Below are 23548 nucleotides of genomic sequence, written 5' to 3'. Positions count from 1 at the left end.
TTCCTATAGCATTTAGTCTAAAATAAACATTTTGGTACCTAGTAATACCTAAGAAATAAATTTATCTCTGCATATTTGGGTTACCCATTATATTCTTATGACATTTTTTTTTTTGTATTTTCCGGAGTTGCAGGATAGATAGTAAAAGGCAACTCAGACTTTTTCAAAGCACTATATAGTCCGACATAGAAATTTGAACAAGGATATTTATTTAAGGTGACAGAAACTTGTCTGAAATTTAATGTCAAACTGTATCCTGAAAATGCCAAACACTTCCATACAACCAGTAGTTGCAGATTTTGAGCAACATCAATAAAATGTATCTTACAGATCACAACATACATAAAAAGGATGAGCCACACACATTATTAAAATACACACCGTAGGTGCACCTGGGTGGCTCAGTCAGTTAAGTTTCCAACTTGTGATTTTGGCTCAGGTCATGTTCTCAGAGATCATGAGGTTGAGCCACCCCCACCCCTCTAGCCAGGCTCTCTGCTCAGCAGGGAGTCTGCTTGAGATTCTCCCTCTCTGTCCTGCCCCCTGACTAGGATATGCTCCCTCAAATATTTTTAAAAATTAATAAAATACACACCCTATTTCCAAATCAGTATTTCTAACAAATGAATAATATTTAATGCACATTATCAAGGCAAGAAAAACCATTAGACTACACCCATTAAATTCAAATCCTCATTAATTCAGAACCAAATAAATCAGAATGGAACAATGACCTCCTCTCATATAACCAAAACAAACTTCAAAATAATTTTGGTAGATTGTATGTATATAAAAAACTCATTCACAGCATCCACTTTCGAGACCAGCTCCTAGGAATTCTTTTAATTCTTTAGTTTCAGAAGTTTACTGCAAAAAGACAAAAAATATAGAACCTGGCAGTTTTCAAAGACATCTTGTTTTCATTTCTGTTAGAAAAAAAAAAAAGGACCACTGCAAACGAACTATTTCATCAAGACAACTTTTCTATTCATTGTAATCAAGCGTAACAATATATTCATTCCTTAAATAAGACAGCACCAAAAAGAACCTGATAGCCATTTAAAATAGAATAGACATCATCACACACTTTCAAAAGATTGACAGCAGAACAAGAACCAAATACTTACCCAAAGTAGGATGTAAATTTAAATTAAATTCTCTACACAGAACTGTGTCCAGCAGAGCGGCTACATCTGCGGATATAGCACATGTATTGCATAAGGCAGTATTGTGGTGGACAGGGCTGTAGTCCCAAAAGGATCACAGAAAAGTTCCTGTCCACAGAAGTTCCCTGAGTATATAACCCAATCTAAAAGCCACTCCCAGTCTTCATTCCAGTGTCGTTCAATACAAGAATTAAGAACTAAGAATTAATAAGGTAAAAGAAAAGAGTATACAATCAGGTTTCGAGAAAAGTTTGTGGGTTGCTGTATATTGTAGAGATATGAAAATATGACATTAATCTTTGGACTGGGTCTGTGATATAATGGAGAAGCCAGAAGTCAGACTTTATACCCAAGTGGGAAGGAATATCAACCTGCAAGTCCCACCTAAAACTAATGATTTAAAGTTACAAATTTTAAAAATCAATGGCTTTATCTTATTCTGTTGAGTCTTTGAGACTCTCAAAAATGCCTAAGTTTTTTGAGACATCTTAAACTATAAGACACATTACACCAATGATTTTAGTGTCATACAGATAAGCAGTATGCCATCTTCTCTATCACTTCTTTAAATAAAAATTAGGAAAAGTCTCCAATTCTGATATAAAGATTATAGCATCATCTAAAATGAGAGCTTAGCCTTATGGTGTGAACTTTTATGTCTTACAAACATATACTATAATTCAAAATAAAATCACAACATATAGCAAGAATAGTTTTACTTCGCATTTGTTAGTAATAATAGGCTATAAATTCACATGCTTGCAAAAGTGGAGATACAACAACAATCAGCAAATTTGTAAGTCACCAGGAAGCTGAAGGTTTGGAAAAAAGGTAGCTATTTCCACTTTAATCTCATCCCTTGAGTAGTGGTATGGGAGCAGACTCAAGAACAAAAAATGAGAGCAACCAAGGATAATTTACTAAAATTCACCTTAAAAAGATTGAATCTGCCATCTTGGATCTCTGCACCTGGTGTAACTTCCATAGTACAGTCTTCGGCCTAAGTTAAATAACATATTCCCCATTAAGATACCACATAATTTTTAATTGATAGGCCATATAAAGACAAACTAGCTGTGGCTAGTCTGTGACTTGAAACTAAGAACATCAGACAATATTAATATGAAACTGAAAGGGAAGGAAGGGAAAAAAAAAAACATGGTAAAGAAAAAGAAAATTTTAAACTATCTTATAGCATTTAACCACCTTAATGGGGAAAAAGTGATTTATCTGGGGAGTAAATTTGGGACTCTAGGAAAGGCTAGGGTATTCTGTAATATTTACTAATTACCGTAATTTTATTTGTAGTAGAGGTAACTGGTATAACTTCAAGTCCCATCCGTATCCTCTTTTGTTTTTCACAGTAAGCTTTCCAGGTGTCCTCATTAAACCCATAGTTAAAATAATCAGAAAGATCAGCACCTAAAGATAAAGCACAGTGTTAGTGTACAAATACTTTGATCCTGTTTTTATGCAGCATATAAAATATAACTATAAAAATACAGATTTAGTGTTCTATCAAGTTTTAGCACCCCTTCTAATTTTCCCAATTCTCCCAGTTACCACCATAAAGCAATGGGAGCATAAAAATATTTTGATTTAAAGTACTCCCTTTAAGCCAGAAAAGTATTATGCTAAGCAAAATAAGTCAGTCAGAGAAAGATAAACACTATAATGATTTGGCTCATGTGGAATTTATGAAACAAAACAAATGAACATAGTGGGGGAAAAGGTATTTCCTTTACAAATGACATTATAATAAAATAACATGCAAGTCTACTTTGTTTTAATTCAGTAAGATTTAATAATATGGGCCATTCTTATTCCTCATGTGCTTAAGAAAACAAAAATGACATTAAAAAAATAATACTCTAAATGGTTGCTAAAAAAAACAAAAATATTTTCTAATGACTGTTTTTTTACTAAAAATCTTTTGATATAATCCACAATAATCTTACCAGGTTTACGCCATGGTTTATCTTCAAAAGAATCCAAATCTACCTCCAAGAGTGGAACTCCATTAATGCTTCCAGGTGCATCAAGGTCCACCCCTTTGACTTTTGTTCCTATTTTATAAAATTACAAAATGAAGGTAATTATAAGCAAAAAGCTAAGAGATATCACAGGTAAACAGAAACCTTTGACCTTTTTTACTACCAACAGCACTAAATATGGCAAAGGTTCCAAACAAAGCATTAGAGTAATATTTACCATAAATAAAAGGTGAAATCAAACTTTGTGGAGTAGTTTATGTAAAATATCTCTGGATTAAGAGATCAGTGACTTGTCACTTATAAGGAATTCCTATATCATCAGGAAGTTGCTAACATCCATGTTTTAAATCACATTTTTGTACAGCCTATAAGCTAAGAAAAATCTTTACCTTTCTAAAGGGTTGTAAAACAAACAAGAAAATCAACAATATGACAGGAACCCTGTGACTTACACAGCCTAAAATATTCTGTAGCCCTTTACGGAAAAAGCTTGTCCATCTCCATGATGTATGGTCAAAAACTGCTCTTTTCAAATGAACTGTAATAGTTCAACCTATTTATGACCTATTCATATATATATATATATATATATATACACCTTATTTTCCTATTGATATAGCTACAAATACAAGTTTTACCTGTAGTTCCATAAACTCGTCCCCCTGTTTTGATGTTAAGATTTACAGGTGCTGTACCATAACTCCTAAAAACAAAATAAAAATTATCCTAAGAAATTAAACAAAACAGGAATATATGCAATGTATACGAATAAATCATACACCCACATAGTAATTACATATATTAACAATGACTCATAAATTTTAGGAAATGTCTTAATTTTAAAAGAAAAAAAAAATTTTTTTAAAGTCTAACTTATTTTCTATCTGAAAAACCTACCTGCCACTAAGTCCACCTGGTTGCAACAAACTTCACAAGAAATTTTGGCTAAGACATTTGGTCTATACACCATGTTCTCATTTCCTCACCTCCTAGTTATTCAACATGCAGTAATCCTGCAAGAAGGAAATTTCTCCACGTTGTACCCAACTCCAGTGACCTCTTTATAGTCCTTTCTGCATTTGATACTGTTGATAAATCCTCTTTTAAATACCCATGGAGTACTTTTATCCACAAATAAATTCATTTATATTAAATTTAAAAATAAATCTAGGGTGAAAGCAGAACAGTGTTCTGTGATAATCAGTGATTATCAATGACTGAGGAAATAAGACGGAAATATCTAGAATGCTAGTAATGTCCCATTATCTTGATCTGTGTAGTGGTTACTTGAATGTATATAGTTGAAAAAGATACTGAGCTGTACTTTAATGTTATATAATCTACACATGACAGAGGATTAAAAAATACAAAATCTGGAGTCAGACCCAGGTTCAAATACAAGTTTTGTCAATTATTAGTTGTCTAACCTTGACTAAGTCATTTAAGACCTCATGGAATTTGTATAAATGTTCTGTAATATGAGTTTACAGATAGTTCTCTACTTTTCCATAAATGCATTCTTTTACATGAGGAGAAAAATCAAATATACTAACCAAAATGGACTTAAGTAATTAGTAAGACCTCAATGTTTTCAAGGATATGTTTCTCACATTACGTTCGGTTATTGAATTTGCTTCTTTACTCTGAGGCAACTGGATTTATGAAGATTCACTGTTTCTGATCTACCTAATAATTTCCATTTTTACCTCCAATGTATTAAATTTATCAGCACTATCATTTTTGTTTTCTGCTTTTAAAAATGATAAATTAAAAAATAAATATAATAAAATATCCAAATAGTTGTATAAAGCACCACTGTTAATAAATCCAGAAACTATTAAATAGCCCCAATTAAACTGTTAATGTCAGGTAGTACTCTCATATAATCTTGAAATGTTTAAATCATTTCAATGATATTCATTCATTAGTAGATGCTTAAACACCAACAATGCATCAGATATATAGTTCTAGGCTTAGGAAGGAGAATGAGGAACTGAACGGATATGGCTCCTGCCCCATGAGGCTTACATTTCAATAATCTAAATTCAGCACAGCGAAAGCACTTTTGGGTTATCTACATATAATGTACAAAAGTTCTAGCTGTTTAAAAGTCAAATGTACAAAAATCAAGTAGTCTCTAAAGGTCCTCTTACAGAATTGCTCAAGGATAAAACATGGTATTTATAAAAGGTTTAGCCATAAGTTCAATAAATGAACTTCTTTGCTCCTACCTAATTATATTTCCCTCCACGTTTGGCCTTTAAAACACCATTTTTCAGGGCACCTGGGCGGCTCAGTCAGTTAAGTGTCCGACTCTTGATTTTGGCTCAGGTCATGATCTCAGGATCATGAGATCAAGCCACACAACAGGCTCCATGCTCAGTGCAGTCTGCTTGGGATTCTCTAACACTCTCTCTCTCCTTCTTCCTCTGCCTCTCCCCCCTTGCTTGCTTGCTTGCTGTCTCTAATAAATAAATAATATCTAAAACAAACAAAAATCACTTAAAAAAAAAAAAAACACTAAGGCTTTCTATTCATTGTTTGTAGAGAAGCTTAGCTGTTTGGAAAATTGCACTTAAGCTAATCTGATACCTTCCATTAGACCCCTATGAGGTCTCAAGATTCTCTACATGCTATAGCCTACATACTTGGGTATCTAAAGGAATTTCAAAATAATACATCCAAAAAAATGTATTTTAACCTCCTGTTTCTACATCACCCATACATGTTATGCTATAGCCTACATACCTGGGTATCTAAAGGAACTTCAAAATAAATACATCCAAAAAAATGTATTTTAACCTACTGTTTGTACATCACCCATACATGTCAGGTACTCCATTAACTGCTCTAGAAACCTCTAGGTCACTGAGTCCTTTAACTCACTCTGCATCCACAACCATGTTGCTATCCATGTTATTTCTACTCATGACACAGTCAAATGCATCTTTTTCCATCTATCCCTATACTGCTACCACTAGCTTAGTCTGGATTATCACCTCATGTGAACAATTCAAATATAGTAACTAATTTTCTATTTAGTCCATTTCAACTACTGCTGCTAGTTATCTTTTCAAATAATCTTACTTGCTTAAAAACTTTTAAAGGTATGTACTCCCTCAAGAGGTCTCAACCACTTTTCGCCATCTATTGTATTCTCCAGCCATGCAGCTCCTTTAAGCCCTGCTTCCACATCTTAGTAGTGGCCTCTGATAAGTCACCAGTCCTCTTTCTTCTGTCTCAAGAATCGTTCACACAAATTCATTATTATCTCCTCTAGGATCTTCTCAACACGTATAGGCTTTTAGCAACCATCCTCTCAAAAGTTTTTAATTCACTTGTACATTTCTATTCTAGCACTTAGACTGTAAATATTTGCACATATCTGTCTCCCTCACTGATTCCAGTAAATAAGGATATTTTATTATTTTTCATATTTTCATCAATTAATGCAGTACCAGACAATTATTTTAAGTGTTTACTGAATGAATGGATGAATCTCAAAGGTAAGAAACCACTTCTCTTTACAAGCTAAATTATTCCTAACCTAAACTTTGCTTTTCTTCGTTACATTATAGATGAAATGAACTTTGTAACAAAAGTATGCTACCTAAAAAAAATGCTATTTTGTACTAAGAGCTTACAACAAACCCATTTAGTATTGTTCCTTGAATATAATTTGCTTCTGAAAATTCTGTGCACAAAGTATTCATCAAATTTTATTTTCTCATAGGCTCTTTCAGTTTTCAAGAGATATATCTTGAAATATCAACATTAAATAAGCTCTATAGTCTTTAGAAAGATCTATAAAAGTTATTTTGAAATATAGAAAAAACAAAAAGTAGACCAATTGAAGGGTAGAAGCATGGACAGAGATACATTTACACGTTTGTATGATATACATTTAGCAAACCTAGCAAAATGTAAATTGTATAATCTAGATGATGGGTAAATGGGTGTTGTCACACTTCTTTCAACTTTGGATAATTTGAAATTTTTTGTATTGAAATACTGAGGAAAAAACACTGAAAGACAACTGAGTTCTTAACATTCAGTCTATTTAGTCAATACACATTTACTAAATATTTACTACATGTAAGGCAATGTGAGAAAAAGGGAAATTCATAAACTATGGTTTCTACTCAAGGAATTTAGAGTCTAAAGGTGATAAACATGAACAAACTAACCACATTTCATGAAACTAGAAACTGCTATAAGAAATAAAACTCAGAGAAAGTACTATGGGAGTCTATGTACATTTACTATTTGAACGCAATTCCTACAAAAATTTGGTCAAATTAATTTTAAAAACCCACCATTTGCTTTAACTGTTCTACAGTTGTAAACACAAATAATTTTATATAATAGTATTTACTAGACACACAATGATTATAGTGTACCTTTTGCATAATGCAGACGGCAAAGGCCTATTCGCATAAAGGTCTACTAGCATTATATGTAAGCCCAAAACTAATCTTTAAGTAGAAATGAGAACACTCAGAGTTGTCTACCCGTAACATGATTAAGTCTCTCCTAAACCCTGATCCCCAGTTTTAAAATTACACAGGGAGTCCTTATTGTAATGTGAAATCGACCATGACAATAACTGAGTTACCGTTAAGCTCCTAAAATAACTTTGGGAAAAAAATGGTTCTACTATAGAAATATTCAAAAATATTTATGTATATATTGAGTCCAGATAAGGCTGCATAATGAATTATAGAGCAGTTAATGAAAAGTTTGTTTCCAATGTGCAAGTACCACATTATATATCCAATCTGATAAAACACAGAAAAAGTACTCCTAAGTACCACCATAACAAAATCACATTCTGTACTTAAATATATTCCCTTCTAACCATCCTGCAAGATTCTTTATGTGCTCTGTAAGCTAATGACAGTCAATTCACTAGATCCAGTTTTACAGACTATAAAACTTGATATAATGTCTTAAAAAGCCTACGGATACCTAACAACTTCAAAAATATACTATGAAGAGCAAAAAAAATATCTCTGATACTGTTTTTATTGGACAAAAATTAAAATGTAAACTCAGTTTTGGATAATACAAGGGAAGAACAATATAGATGAAATCTGTAATTTAAGGATTTCTAACAAAAGAAATTACAGTAGTCAATTCATTTATAAAAACACCTTAATTTCAGAAATCAAAAACAGCTGCTTCCACGTTCTTTACCTATAAAATAACTTTCTCTTTAAGATATTTTCATGGTGAAACCCCTTTTTTATCATGAGATAAAAGTGTATTATACAACACTGTAACTTTAGGTGTACAGTATAATGATTTAATAGATGTATAAACTGAAAATGATTACAATTCGTTACCATCCATCACCAACACAGTTCTACATTTTTTCTTGTGATGAGAATTTTTAAGATCTACTCTTCTAAAAATTCATGGTGAAATTTTAACAAGAGTTCTTTCATATCATGGTAAAATGGAAAAAAGTAAAAACAATGGAATCCACCACCACTGGTTTGATAAAAGCACACTACCTTTGATTTACGCACATAATCATTACTTAAAAATAACTTACCCATGAGGTGCGTGGGTGGCTCACTCGGTTGAGTGTCCAACTCTTGGTTTTGGCTCAGGTTAAGATCTTAGGGTCATGAGACTGAGCCCCACACAGGGCTCATCAGAGGGGAGTGATTCTCTCCCTCTGCCTCCCCTTCTGGGTGCGTGTTCTCCCTCTCTCTAATATATAAATCTTAAAAACAAAAAAAACATACAAACAAAAAAAAAACAAACCAACTTACCCATACTGTGGTGCTCCTGTTTTAATGTCTCCTATAGTGACATGAACATCATCTTCATCATCATCACTGTCACTATCACTATCATCTTCAGTCTCGGTCACTTTCTATACCAACAGAAACAATTATAAAATACTATATTGAATAACCCATCTCAATATCTAACATGAATAACTGAAAAAGCAATCATTGTGTTCACTGACATACAGTTTTAGAGAAAAAGTTACATTTTCATAGCATTGCTACCTCAATTATAACTGTTATATGTGATTAATAAGAATGTGAAATAAAATCCTTCAGCATCTTTTTTTTTTTGTTAGCATCATCTTTTTGTAAATAACACCATGTGTATTTTTTCCCTATGACCTATAACTGCTTCTCTGCAAAAAGAATCTAAGGCAAGAATCTAAGGCATGTACTAAGATATCTAGAACATAAATTATAAAATTATTTAAAAAATTATAAAAAGAAAAGGAATTTTTGGCAAGAATATGAAAATAATTACCTGTATCAGTAATGGTTAAAAAGCCCCAAATAGTTAAGGAGTAGCTCACTTATTCTTGTCATTCATTTACAGTTAGAAGAGTCCCTGGATGCAAATGATTGAAGAAATACTGTTTCTATGAGTAAAAAGTGGGACTATTTACAAAGGTTTTACTGTGGCTCTAACAGGTTATTTTGTGGTTAGCCACATAATAGTAAACAAAAAAGTAGATCACTTGGGCAAAATATTTTTTTGTATACAAGTTCAAGCCTGTAGGATAATGATTTCCTTCTTTTTACAGGATCAGAATGCTGAAATGTTAATAAAATCAGTATTATTACTTCACCCCGAAAAACATCACTTTTAAGAGATATGAATGAGGTTAGAGACTATCACATATTTACATAAAAAATTTTGCCAAAAATTATGACAATCAAACTTAGGACTTAATGTTTTCCCTGAAAATGAGGCTCACTATGATTTCTTCAGTTGAGCTACAATCATTCAGCTCCTTGAAAGCGGTAAACTTCAAGCCTTTGTACATGTTCTATTTCATGGAAAGTCTCCTCCCACTATTCTCATCACTGTGCTTTTGATGGCACCAGATGAGATGAGAGATATAAAAGGGGGCTGCATCATGCTGAACACCGAAAGTCACGTTAAATTTTTGGCTTTCTCCCTTAGTGAATAGGAAACTACTGATAAAGATTTTAAAACGCAGAGTAACTAGATTTCAAAGCCTTATGTTACCGGTTTAGGTACGCCATTTTCAGCAGTTTCATCTTCAATTCCAGATGGAGGATTAGCACTACAAACAACAAAAATAAGTGCACAAGTCTGGTATTACTTTTCAGAAGTACAGACAGAGTATACCACAATTTTTAAGCTATGTCTGATAGTTTCCTAAAATTATTCTCTCCCCTGGATAAGAAAAAAGGATGGCAAAAACTGCCTGTGTTATTATGCTATTCCTACTGCCTTGCATAATACCCATACTCAACATTCAAAGTAGAATAGAATTGACTCCACAATTTGTCAATATCAAATTTGCAATCTTACAATAGGGTGTAATTCAAGGTTTTAATTATTTTTTTATTCATTTTTATTCATTTTTATTATTTACTTTCATTATTTACATATTATTTTAAAAATATGCATCACACTTACCTTCACTTAACCTCTTTATTGAACATCCACTATATGCTAGGTACTACTGTAATTGCCAAAGGCTATGTTAACACGCAGTTGCCTCTTCCACCCAGCCCCCCATGCCTAAGGAACTCAGGATTTGTCCTATGATCATATTAACTCCTTCAGTCTTAAGCCAACATACATGCTTCTTCTTGGTTTTGTTTTGCCTATCTTACTGGATATATGCTCTTTGTTCCATAAGCGATACATTTTAAGATTTAAAAAAGAGTTTATCATCACATAAGCCTGATTTGCCTTATTAAAGCAAAAACTGATACAAAACAATAAACCCCCCTTTTCTCATGAAACTCAAGCATATGGTCATTAATCACTATATAAAACTTATAGTACTATAGTGTAATTGGCATGTGTTTTAATAATTACGATTTGAATAGTGGGAACTAACCATTAACCTCATTTTATAACTAAAGGTACTTTAGTACAAAGCAACTAACTCACATTTAGTAGGATTTCTAAGAATAACATCTAGATGTTGATATTCTTCAAACCTCTTTTCATTAGATTTCTGTTTATCTCTTCTAAACTTTGCTGTCAAGCAGTTTTTATATAAGTCAATTTAATCTCTCCAATGGTATTTTATTATAGACTCCTCATATAAAGCAAAATGAAGGATAAAAACTGGAAATTTAAATGTTAATTTTTCACTGTGTTACTGCCTGACCCAAGAAAATAAATATACAATTAAAATTCAGTAATTTACCTCCTGCTTAATTAAGTGTCTAGAGAGCCAGAAAACAAGTTCAGCTTGCCAAAAAACAGTGTATTTGGCCAAAACTTGGGCAAATAAAACATGACAAAGTTGGAGACAGAATAATGCAAGAAGTTTTAATAATGAACCAGTCACAAAGAAGCTGGAGAGATCTCTAATAGTGAGGACTCTGCTCGGTTAGGGCAATGCAGTGATGTACCAAGCTGAATACTAGAGCACAGGTTTGGTGAACATGCCTTCCCCAATACTTTTAAAAGTTTTAATTCCCTATCACCATTAAAAAATGAGAAACGTAATATTATAACCTTGCTAGAAAAATTAAGCTTTAAGAGCAGACTTCTCCCATAGAAAGAAATAAATTTAATAGCTATCTAAATAAATTCTTAGTAAAGAATATAAAGACAGTAACGCTCAGAGAAGGGTGAAGATTTCTCTCCAATACATCAAGCTGAGTACAGAATCTTTTAATTAAAAAACATTCTATCAGAAAATAGGCTTCAAGATTCATAACCAAGACCTAATACCAACACAATTAATGGAATAAAGATTAGCTCACAAAATATGTATTTAATTGTGAATACATAACATTAGTCATTGATTCTTGACCAATTAAAAAACAGGGTATGAAGAAATTATAATTACTTTTGTAACTATAAACTACACAAATCACAACTTTGTAACTAAATGAGGGTTAGGAACCGGATTGGATACACGAATTTAAATAACAAAATTTTACAATACACCAATGAGCAGGAAAAAAAATCTTCCAATTTAGGGGGATATTCTTAAGTGAGGAAGTATAATTTCAGCAGCCCTTAAGTTAGTTCTATTTCCATGTCTCACTTATTCCCTCCATTCACTTTGTTAAAAATGCAGACATACCTCATTTTGTCATCTTTGCTTTATTATATTTCCCAGATGAGTTGTTTTTAATAACTGAGGTCTGTGATTAACTATGTACCACCTGGGGATACTTGGATGGCTCAGCAGTTTAGCACCTGCCTTTGGCCAAGGGCGCGATCCTGGAGTCCCAGGATCGAGTCACATGTCTCCCTGCATGGAGCCTGCTTCCCTCTCCTTCTGTGTCTCTGCCTCCCTCTCTCTCTCTCTGTCTCTCATAAATAAATAAATAAATAAATAAATAAATAAATAAATAAATAAATAAATAAATAAATAAATCTTTAAAAAAAAACAACGTACCACCTATCCATGCCATTTTTCCAATAGCATTTGCTAACTTTTGTGTCTCTATCACATTTTGGTAATTCTTTTAATATTTCAAGCTTTATCATTACTGTACTTGTTACGATCTTTTTGATGTTAGTATTTAATAACTGTTCTGGGGAGCTATGAATGGCAACCATTTAAGATGCTGAACTTAATCACTAAATATTATGTTTTCTGACTGATTCACTGACCAACCATCACCTGTCTCTCTCCCTCTCCTCAGGCTCCCTATTCCCTGAAAAACAATATTGAAATCAGGCCAATTTATAATCCTCTAATGGCCTCTAAGTGCTCAAGGGAAAGAGTCCACGTCTCTCATTTTAATTCAAAAGCTAGGGACGCCTGGGTGGCTCAGCGGTTGAGCATCTGCCTTCAGCTCAGGGCATGATTCTGGAGTCCCAGAATCGAGTCCCACCTCAGGCTCCCTGCATGGAGCCCGCTTCTCCTCCCTCTGCCTATGTCTCAGTCTCTCTCTCTCTCTGTGTCTCTCATGAATAAATAAAATCTTAAAAAAAAAAAAAAAAAAACTTGACAAGAGATGAGGAAACTTAAAAAAAAAAAAAAAATGTCTGAAGCTATCAGAGGTTGGTTCATAAGGCTTAAGGGAAAAAGCCCTCTCCATAACATAACAGCTCAAGGTGAAGCAGCAAGTGCTGATGTAGAAGCTGCAGCAAGTTACCCAGAAGATCCAGCTAGGATAATTCATAAAGCTGCCTACACTGAACAACAGATTTTCGACGTTGACAAAACAGCCTCCTGTTGGAAGAAGATGCCATCGGGGACTTTCACAACTGAAAAGAAGTCAAGGCCTGGCTTCAAAGTTTCAAAGGACAGGCTGACTTTCTTGTTAGGGGCTAATGCAGCTGGTGACTTCAGGTTGAAGCTAATGCTAACCATTCTGAAAGTCTTAGGGCCCTTAAAAATTATGCTAAGTCCATGCTGCCTGTGATCTATAGTTGGAACAACAAAGCCTGGATGACAGCGTATCTGTTTACGACAATGGTTTACTCAGGATTTTAAGCCCACTGCTGAGACTACTGCTCAGAAAAAGAGATTCCTTTCAAAATATTACTGCCCATCGACAATGCCACTGGTTACCTAAGAGCTCTGGTGCAGAGACATACGAGGACATTAACATTTCCATGCCTTATAACACAATACTCCTTCTCAGCCCATGGATCAAGGAGTCACTCTGACTTTCAAGTCTTCTTGAAGAAATACATTTCATCTCGTAAGACTACAGCTGACACAGACAGCGATTCCTCTGACAGATCTGGACAAAGACAACTGAAAATCTTCTGGAAGGGATTCATCATTCGAGATGCCATTAAGAACACTCGTGACTGGGATCCCTGGGTGGCGCAGCGGTTTGGCGCCTGCCTTTGGCCCAGGGTGCGATCCTGGAGACCCGGGATCGAATCCCACATCGGGCTCCCGGTGCATGGAGCCTGCTTCTCTCTCTGCCTGAGTCTCTGCCTCTCTCTCTCTCTCTCTCTCTCTCTGTGACTATCATAAATAAATAAAAATTTAAAAAAAAAAAAAAAAAAAAAAAGGAACACTCGTGACTCATGAGCAAAGGTCCAAATAACAACAACATTAACAGGAGTATGGATGAAGCTGATTCCAAAACTCACGGAGCACTTTGAGAGCTTCAAGACTTCAGTGGAGGAAAGAACTGCAGCTGTGGTGGGAATAACAAGAGAACTAGAAAGAGAAGTGGGGCCTGAAGATGGGACCGAATTGCTGCAATCTCATATAAAACATGAACGGATGGGGGGGCTGCTTCTCATGGATGAGCAAAAAAAAAAAAAAAAAAAAAATTGGTTTCTTTACACAGAACCTACTCCTGGTGAAGATGCTGTGAAGACTGTTGAAATGACAACAACAGACCTAAAATAGGACCTAAACTTAGTAGATAGAGCAGCAGGCATCAGGGTTTGAGAGGACAGACTCCAATTTGGAGGGAAGTTTTACTGTGAGTAAGATGCTTTAAGAGAAATAGTTCATAATGGAAGAGTCAATGGATGTGGCAAGTTTCACTGTTGTCTTATCTTAAAAAACCGCCACAGCCACCCCAACCTTCAGCAATCATCACCCTGATCAGTTAGCAGCATTCAATTTCAAGATGCTGCACCAGCAAAAGCATTACAATCCCTCAAAGTTCTGATGATGGTTAGGATTTTCTTAACGTAAAACACTTTTTAATTAAGGGATGTACACTGTTGTTTAGACATAATACTGTCACACACTTATGTTATAAACAAAACTTTTGTATGCACCAGGAAACCAAAAAATGCATTTGACTCACTTTACTGGTGTAGAACTGAACCCACAGTATCTCCAAGGTATACCCCTAACACTTTGAGATAGAATTTATATGCTACACAAACCACCCATTTGAAGTGTACAACTCAAAGGCTTTTCGTGTTCACAGAACAGGGCTACCAATACAACTACCTAATTTTAGGATACGTTCATCACTCCAAAAAGAAACCTTGTGTATATTAGTAATCACTCTCTGTTTTCTCCTGACCTCAGTCCTAGCAACCACTCTGTATCTATAGACTTAACTATTCTGTACATTTAATATAAACAGAATCATACAATATGTAGTTTTTTGGGACTAGCTCCTTGAACTGTTTTCAAGGTTCATCCATGTTTTTTTTTTTTTTTTTTTTAATTTTTTTTTTATTTATTTATCATAGTCACACAGAGAGAGAGAGAGAGAGAGAGAGAGAGAGGCAGAGACACAGGCAGAGGGAGAAGCAGGCTCCATGCACCGGGAGCCCGACGTGGGATTCGATCCTGGGTCTCCAGGATCGTGCCCCGGGCCAAAGGCAGGCGCTAAACCGCTGCGCCACCCAGGGATCCCATCCATGTTTTAACAGATACCAGTACTCTATTTCTTTTTACTGCCACACAGTATTCCACTCTATGGATATATCGTATTTTAACTATCCATTCACTTGATGGACGCTTATTTCTGTTTTTTGGCTATTATAAACAATGCTGCTATGAACATTCATGTACAAGTTTTTGTGTGGGTACGTTTCATTTCTCTTAAGGAATATACATATAAGTGGAATTCCTGGGTCATACAGTAACAATGTCTAAGCTTCTGAGGAACTGCCTGTTTTCAAGTAGCTGCAAGTTTTTATAATCCCATCATCAGGGTATTAGAGTTCCAACTTCAGCATATCTTCACCAACACCTGTTACTTTCTTTCTGATGACAGCCCATCCATCCTAATGGTTGTAAAGTGGTACTTCCTCCACTTTTTAAACTCAAATATTCTTTAAAATATCTTTTTTTAACGACTTCTCCATCAAGGGACATTAAGGCATTGATACCATAGATTTGGTAATGTCAGCATACGCATATGCTTGTCTGTGGGAGTTGTTTAGAAATAGAGACGTCTCAAGCTCCCTTTACATGCTCTATAAATGATACATATTTCTAGTAGTCTAGCAAAGGGAATCAATCTTGTAACAATTCCACTTTGAATTTAAATACAAAATGCTGAAATTATAACAAAAGTCCACTATGCCATCAAAGGTATTAATAAACTGCAAAAGCAGTGATTTACAGGATTTTATCCAAAAAAATGTTAAGCTTTTTTCTTACCAGTCCAATGGATATACTGCATACTCCACTATTAAGCTTACTTAAGAGTATAAAGTCACTTAATAATGAAGGGCTATATTAAGAGTATAGTAAGGGTTTAATATTCAAACCCTAACTTCAAAAACTTTGTCCCCTAAGCTACTAGCAAACAAATAGAACTGATTAGGTCCTTAAACAGAAATAAACTTTGAAAAGATTCAATGTCTTTGAACCTTCAGTCAGTACGCTGTAATCAAGCCAATGACTACAATGAAATGATTTTTGACAATCCGTGTTAAGTATCAACAACAAATTCCACTAACCTGGCATTTTCTTCTTCTGGCCTTTCAACTTCATTTTCATCTACCAAAAAAAATACATAAATAAATAAATAAAATTAACACACAAACCACTCTTAAAGAAACCAGTATTATGAAAATCTGAAGTGATCATCACAAGCACTAACCTAGGTCCTTTGCCAAATCACTGTGCACATGCACGTCCCATGGGCCTATAAGTACATCCAAAGTTAGATCACCTTATAATGACTTAACAAGATATGTCTTTTATGAAAAAAAAAAATCAGACTTTACTTCTATAAAAGTAAGCTTAACTTAAGAGGCATTAAAGATTTCTAGGTCTTTGTTAAGGAAACCCTATACATTTACATTTCAAGGAATATTACTGATGCTGAATCTCACCACCAAAAATAGTGGATTTTACCAGCTTGTCAAAGTCAGCATCAAGGAGCTGCTTGGTGCCCAAATGTGCACTTTTTTACTGAAGAATATACATTTTAGGCAAGGAACACACATTAACTTCCAAATCTAGTTACCATCCACAGACAAAAAGAGACTGTGACTTAATGAAAAGTCAAAAAAAAAAACAAAAAAAAAAAAAACAGAAGTCAAGTCCCTTTCGAGAGCAAAATACAAAGTGCACTGGATTTATTTTGGTAAAAATGATCTATATAAGAGATAACTGAAAACTGTAAGCCTAAGGGGCATGAGATTACTTCTAATCATGTGGGTGATACAGCAGTCTCTTAAAAAGGAAAAACTTCACCTTAATACAGGAGACATTCAGGGTTTTCTTTATGGGCCATAATGTATTCCATGTCTGTCTCTCTCTCTCTCTGTCTCTTAATTAATTACTTTTAAAGCACGACTTTCAGACAAGGAGGTACCCTTGCAGGTGCATTCCATACAAACTGACCATCAAGAAACAAGACGTTAGTTTTTACAGCATCAACTTTATTTAAGCTATTATTACAGAAAAGGCTGGTTTCTGAAAGAAAAGGACGGGGAGGGCATCCTACAGCCAAGGGGCAAGAAGGGACACACCAAGAGATCAGAACGGTGATGAAACCGGGGGTGGGGGGTGGGGTGGGGGGGGTGGAGCGGCCCGGAAGCTCCCGCGCCGAGGAGGGGAAGGCAGGGGCCCGGCCGCCTCGGCGTGGGCTGCGAGGGGGGAGGGGGGCTGCGTGGGGGAGAGGGGGATGTGGGCTGCTGGGGGCGTGGCCTGCGCGGGGAGGGGGCGTGGCCTGCGGGGGCGTGGCCCGCGGGGGGACGTGGGTTGCGTGGGGGGCGCGTGAGCTGCGCGGGGGGGAGGGGGGCTGCGCGGAGGGGACGTGGGCGGCGTGGGCTGCGCGGGGGGGGAACGTAGGCTGCGCGGGGGGCGGGGGGGGAGGGGAAGGCAGGGAACGCGCGCGCCGCGCTCGGCCTAACTCAGGCCGGAGAAGGCTCCGTAGGGAGGCCCCGGCGGCGGCGGCGGCGTGAGGAGCGCGGGACGCCGGCCGTCTGCGGGCCGGGCCGGGCGGCCTGAGAGAACCCGGGAGTGAGAGAAGGGACAGGAAGTTTCGTACCGCCATAGAGCCACTCTTCCTCCTCATCCCCTCCGGTCCCGCCGCTCAGCTCCGACACTAGGCGCTCGACCTCGCCGGCCGACATGGCCGCCCCGAGCACAACTTAAAGGCGGCGATCAACAGCCCCCTCCAACCCCTTCCCGGCCTCGCTGCCCGGGGGCGCGAGGGGGCCGCGAACCCGCCGGCGAGCGAACGCAGGAAGCGCGAGGCTCCAGTCCCACAGCGGCGGCCGCGGCGTCGGAGGCTGCACACAGGACGGGCTCCGGCGGCGGTCGGTCTGCGCACGCGCAGCAGCCCCGGCGCGGCGCGGCGTCTTTAGGAGGCTTCGCTTCCGCGGCGCCGGGCACCTGGGCCGGGCTGCGCCTGCGCGGCGCGCTTGGCCCCGCCCCTCGCGGGTCGCGCTCTCCGCGGGGTGTCCTGCGTCGGCCCCCGTCCGCGGCCGGTGCGCCTTTGTTCTCCCGTAGCCGGGATGCTCGCTCGCTGTCGTCAACGTCGCCGCCCTCGAGCCGCGCGGGAGGCCTGGGGTCGTCGTCCACGTGGGGTCCAGCCCGCGGGCGCAGTCGTCGCCTCCGTCGGGAGGAAAGCAGGATTCGTGCCTACGTTAGGGAAAAAGGCGGTTGTAAGGGCGCACGAAAGCCAAGCCAATGAATGAATGACGCCTTCTCTTTGTTAAAGCGAGACATATAAAATAATAATAATAATAATATAAGAATAATATTTTTTTTTAAAGCGAGACTTTGAAGTTAAGGTCGAAAACCCGCTCACCCACTACCCCTCCCCCCCGTTTGCTGTTTGCTGTGAATCCTCAAATAGTCTAAATTCACGTGTATATGGTGCTGTCTGGGGGGAGGAAGCTGAGGTTTGCGAGTCCTAAAGGGTACGATACTCTATCGTTCGGCGGATTGCTTTTCTTTTCTTTTTTTTTTCTTTAATAACAGTGTCTTGGAGATCCTTTCCATTTTAGTATATACCAGACTATATCTTTTTTTTTTAAGATTTTATTTATTTATTCATGAAAGAGAGAGAGGCAGAGACAGGCAGAGGGAGAAGCAGGCTCCAAGCAGGGAGCCTATCAGACTGTATCCATTTTTTTTGTTTTTTTTACTATATCCATTTTTAAGTGCTTCCCAATATTCCACAGCGTGGCTTTCGCCAAAGAAATATGGTTATTTCCCTAGTGATGTACATTTAGACGTACATCCACCCAGGGACCCCCAGTGAAGAGCCTTGGAAATGATTTCCTGCAGATGTGTTACAAGTATTTCTCCAAGATCCCATAAAGTCTGTGCGGTTTTGATTTTAGTAGATGATGCCACATTTTCAGGCTACTTTTGAACACCTCTTTCTGGGAGAAGAGGATAGATGGGTCAAAATCGGTGTTCGGGTTCTTTACCTACCTGGTTGCGTGACCTCAGGTGGTTAACGTCTCTGCTTCAGTTTTCTCACCTGTGAAACGGGAAAGCGGAGTCTGATGATGTGAGAAATCTCTTTTGGGCCCAACGTTCTTGGACAGGACACTGGCTTTTCAACAGAAAGAAATTCATTCTAGTTTACAAATCAGTCGATGGGTTTACAGGTTTGGTCACTACATATTGTTCTTTATTGAACAATTATTAACCATCTTTAAGAACTTGGAAAACCAAGGTATGAGTAAAGCATAGTCCTTGCCCCCTGAAGAGCCCTCGAATTATTGAGGACATCAGAAGGGTCTTAGCTAACTAGCCTACAAGGGAAAAAGATGTTAAAGATGTGCTTTAACAGAAACACAAAGGTGGGTGGCCCTGGTGGCCCAGCGGTTTAGCACCACCTCCCGCCCAGGGCATGATCCTGGAGACCTAGGATCGAGTTCCACGTCTGGTTCCCTGCATGGAGCCTGCTTCTCCCTCTGCCTGTGTCTCTGTGTCTCTCAAGAATAAATAAATAAAATATTAAAAAAAAATAGAAACACAGAGGAAACTTTTACATCCCAACAATGCCACACCATCTCCCATTATTTAAACAAATGCTATGGTTTTAATCTCCCCTTACTTTTGAAAACTCCATTGCTATTCTCCAGTTCTCTTATCTGTTTAGGATAATCCCTTGCATCGTTCTAAACTCCATTAAGGTGTAGCCAACAAAAAGTCTTTCCTGAATCTCACCTTGCCTCCTTCCATTTCTTTGTAGACCCTATTATGAAGGGCCTACCAAGTGCCAGAGGCTCTGTAGATTCAGCGGTGAGTAGAACAAAGTCCTTCTTGTGAAGCTTTCATTCTGATGAAGACAGACAATAACCATATTAATGTACAGCACGGAAGCTGTACAAGAGTAAGCAGGATAGGGGGACCTAGGGCGGAGTGATGAAGAGGGATTAGGGGCAGTTTTATTTCAAGAGGTCAAGGGAAGGGACACTTGGGTGGCTCAGCAGTTAAAGCTCCTGCCTTTGGCTCAGGGCGTGATCCTGGAGACCCAGGACTGAGTCCCGCATGGGACTCCCTGCATGGAGCCTGCTTTTTCCTCTGCCTGTGCCTGTGCCTCTCTCTCTCTCTCTGTGTGTGTGTGTGTGTGTCTCTCATGAATAAATAAATAAAATCTTTAAAAAAAGCGGGGGGGGGGGGGGGGCAGCCTAGGTGGCTCAGCGATTTAGCGCCGCCTTCAGCCCAGGGCCTGATCCTGAAGACCTTGGGATCCAGTCCCACGTCGGGCTCCCTGCATGGAGCCTGCTTCTCCCTCTGCCTGTGTCTCTGCCTCTCTCTCTCTCTCTCTGTGTCTCTCATGAATAAATAAATAAAATCTTAAAAAAAAAAAGGGGTCAGGGAAAGAAAGTTATTCTAATAAGGTGACATAAGAGTAAAGAGCTGAATAGAAAAAAAGAAGTAAGCCCTTGTGGATTTCTGGGTAAAGCCCTATCAGAACAGGAAGTGCAAAGACCCTGAGGCAGAAGCATACCCTGTGCATTCAAGGAACCCATAATGAGCTGGAGTGGAGGGAGTGAGATAGAGGATATAGAAGAGATCAGAGTTATTGGAGGGTGGGTAGAGCAGGGCTAATCACACAATTTTAGACTCCGCTGCCTCTATGGCATGTGTCTATCACATCCTATAGTAATTATTTGACTACATATGTGTTTCCCTAGCACTCTTCCCTAGGTGGAGTTCTTCCTCAAAGCATCTCCTTACATGTCACTTATTGGTAATATGGTGCCTAACACTCAGTAGGTCTTGACCTCTCCCGACAGTAATGGAATGTAGAGTTTACGTTCTGCTTAGGAGTATCATGCAGCAATCACATAGTCCTGTCTCTTTGTTTTTCTATGAGTCTATAATGAAATTTGGTGGTTTCATGGAAGAACCAACTGCCTTCTGCCGAGAATCATCTTTCTCCTTTCAGCTGCTTAAAATAAGCTTCTCTTTCAAGACACTACTTACACTGAAGACTTGATGAATATTTGCTGAGGCATCAGAATTGCCTTTATGGTGGTGGGAGCATTGCAGCTAAGCTTTGAAAATAAAGATTGTCACAAGCAGGGAAGCCTATAAATCACTAATAACCACTCTGAAAAGGCCTCTTCCTTCCTTGCTTTTAAACTGAGTTCCTTGCCTGGATGAGCTTCCTTATTAAAGATGTCTTTATCTCCCTATTCACCATGGAAGAGTTTAAAGATAGGTAGTTCAAAGATATTGTGTAAACTTACGAACTTATCAAATTACAGTACTCCATATATTCTGATTATATTTATTTGTTTTCTGTTTTATGTGTGTGTGTATGTGTGTGTGGTTTGTTGGTTCTCAGCACACAACAACCACAACAAAACAACAAACATCAGTTTTAATGTATCCATTTCTGGAAGTACTAAATAGATGCCCAATAGATGGTGATTAAAATGATGGCAAGGGGTAAAGATCAAACAAAAGTGCCTTGCTCAATATCTAGTAGTGAGTACTCATAATTGTGTTTTGGATGAATGTGGCACTTAGATCCAACTGTTTTATTTACTGCCAACTTTAGTTATGTCACTTAAATTTCAGTGTTCTTCAGTTTCTTCATCAGTAAATTGATATATTAAAACAACATATTACCCTTGCTTCCTAGAAGGATAACAAAGCTAAAAATGAAGTTTCAATGTCAAAGCACTTGACGAGTTAGAGGCAAAATGGTGGCATGCTATGGTAAGCAAAATGGTTTAGGTTTGTCCTTGAATGACCTCAATAACTATATATATAGAGAGAGAGAGTTTCCTTCCTTTCTAGATATCTCAATGGGGAATTAAGCCCCAATTATCCATCTTCCTCTGCATTCTGACATATTTTAATATGAAATTTTATATTGCTAGTTGTTTCTGGAAAATTGTGTCATCTCCTTTTCACATCTGTACTGTTACATGAACTGCACATGCTTTAAAGGTTAAAACAAATTTATTTCTGTATTCACCAGATTAACTGGTATTCACCAGTTAAGTGCTTAGTAAATCCTTAAGCTAAATATTGATTGTGCACATGGAGGACTTAGAAATGAGGCAAAGGGAGATATGCTTGATTTTATGAGAAATAGGAAATAATTGCTAGTTATTTTGAGCAAAGAAGTACAAATTACATTGAAATAAGGTAAATATGATTATTGTAAGCATGCAATTTCAGCAGAAATCCATTTGACTCCACCATAATACCTAAAAGCAAGATTCCTGGATTCTCTTCTGTTTTCTGTCTACCCTGTCTTCTAAGGTCATTTTATCCAGTCCCATGACTTAAAAAAAAAAAATTTATGTATTCATTTAAGAGAGAGAGAATCCGTGAGCAGGGGGAGAGGGAGAGGGAAAAGGAGAGAATCTCAAGCAGACTCCCCACAGAGCATGGAGCCAGACACGGGCTCCTCATGGGGCTCGATCTAAGACCCTGAGATCACAACCTGAGCTGAAACCAAGAGTCAGATGCTTAATAGACTGTGCCACCCGGGTGCCCCTAGTCCCATGACTTTTAATACTATCTATGTGATATGTGTCATTGACAGCCAATGACTCCCAATTTTCCATTTGCAGTCTCAACTTTTCCTTAAGCTCTCTCCAATGCTTCACTCATACCTTCCTTAGATATTTAATAGATATGTGAAATTCATGCCTCAAACAGAACTTATGAACTGCCCTCCCAAACCTATTCTATCCCACTTCCATAATCCCTCTTAGGGTCGATAACCATTATCCAGCATTGTTCCAGCCAAAACTCAAAGAATGACCCTTGATACCTCTCTTTCCCCTATGAGTCCCTCTCACACCCTGGAAAGCCCATTAGCAAGATCCATTAGTTCTTCCTACAAAATATATCCCAAATCTGTCTAATTCCTTCCATCTCTACTGCCATACTGCATTTCAAGTAACACAAACCTTTCCGTGGCTTCCTGTTACACAGAGTAAAATCCAAATATCCTACCACATGACCTACAAGTCCCATCACGATCTGGGGTTGCATGTGGCCATATAGATCATGCATTGCACAACTTTAGAGGCCCCTCCACACCTCCTCATTCTTCAGTTACTTTT

The 23548-nt window shown here is 37.8% G+C and overlaps 1 protein-coding gene across 26 annotated transcripts in view; it reads right to left on the bottom strand.

The window, feature by feature from the left end:
* FIP1L1 (factor interacting with PAPOLA and CPSF1) overlaps positions 1 to 18338 on the bottom strand; it is a 74255-nt gene extending 55917 nt beyond the window's left edge. For 8 of the 26 annotated variants that reach the window (XM_072775057.1, XM_072775061.1, XM_072775069.1 and 5 more), the window contains exons 1-7: positions 18037 to 18328; positions 16496 to 16535; positions 10172 to 10229; positions 8941 to 9044; positions 3799 to 3863; positions 3125 to 3232; positions 2458 to 2588 (exon numbers count right to left, since the gene is read on the bottom strand). In XM_072775057.1, the coding sequence (XP_072631158.1) occupies positions 2458 to 2588; positions 3125 to 3232; positions 3799 to 3863; positions 8941 to 9044; positions 10172 to 10229; positions 16496 to 16535; positions 18037 to 18121 (591 nt within the window). In that variant the 5' untranslated portion in view covers positions 18122 to 18328. Of the gene's footprint in view, positions 1 to 2097; positions 2167 to 2457; positions 2589 to 3124; positions 3233 to 3798; positions 3864 to 8940; positions 9045 to 10171; positions 10230 to 16495; positions 16536 to 16638; positions 16684 to 18036 lie in introns of all 26 variants that reach the window. The other 18 variants (XM_072775048.1, XM_072775050.1, XM_072775056.1 and 15 more) reach the window with 6 other exon arrangements.
* Positions 18339 to 23548: the final 5210 nt, after the last annotated feature.

This window comes from Canis lupus, chromosome 14 (assembly GCF_048164855.1).
Source record: "Canis lupus baileyi chromosome 14, mCanLup2.hap1, whole genome shotgun sequence".
Lineage (NCBI taxonomy): Eukaryota > Metazoa > Chordata > Mammalia > Carnivora > Canidae > Canis > Canis lupus.
Note: the sequence above shows the minus strand (reverse complement) of the source record. Positions and strands in the feature narration are given on the sequence as shown.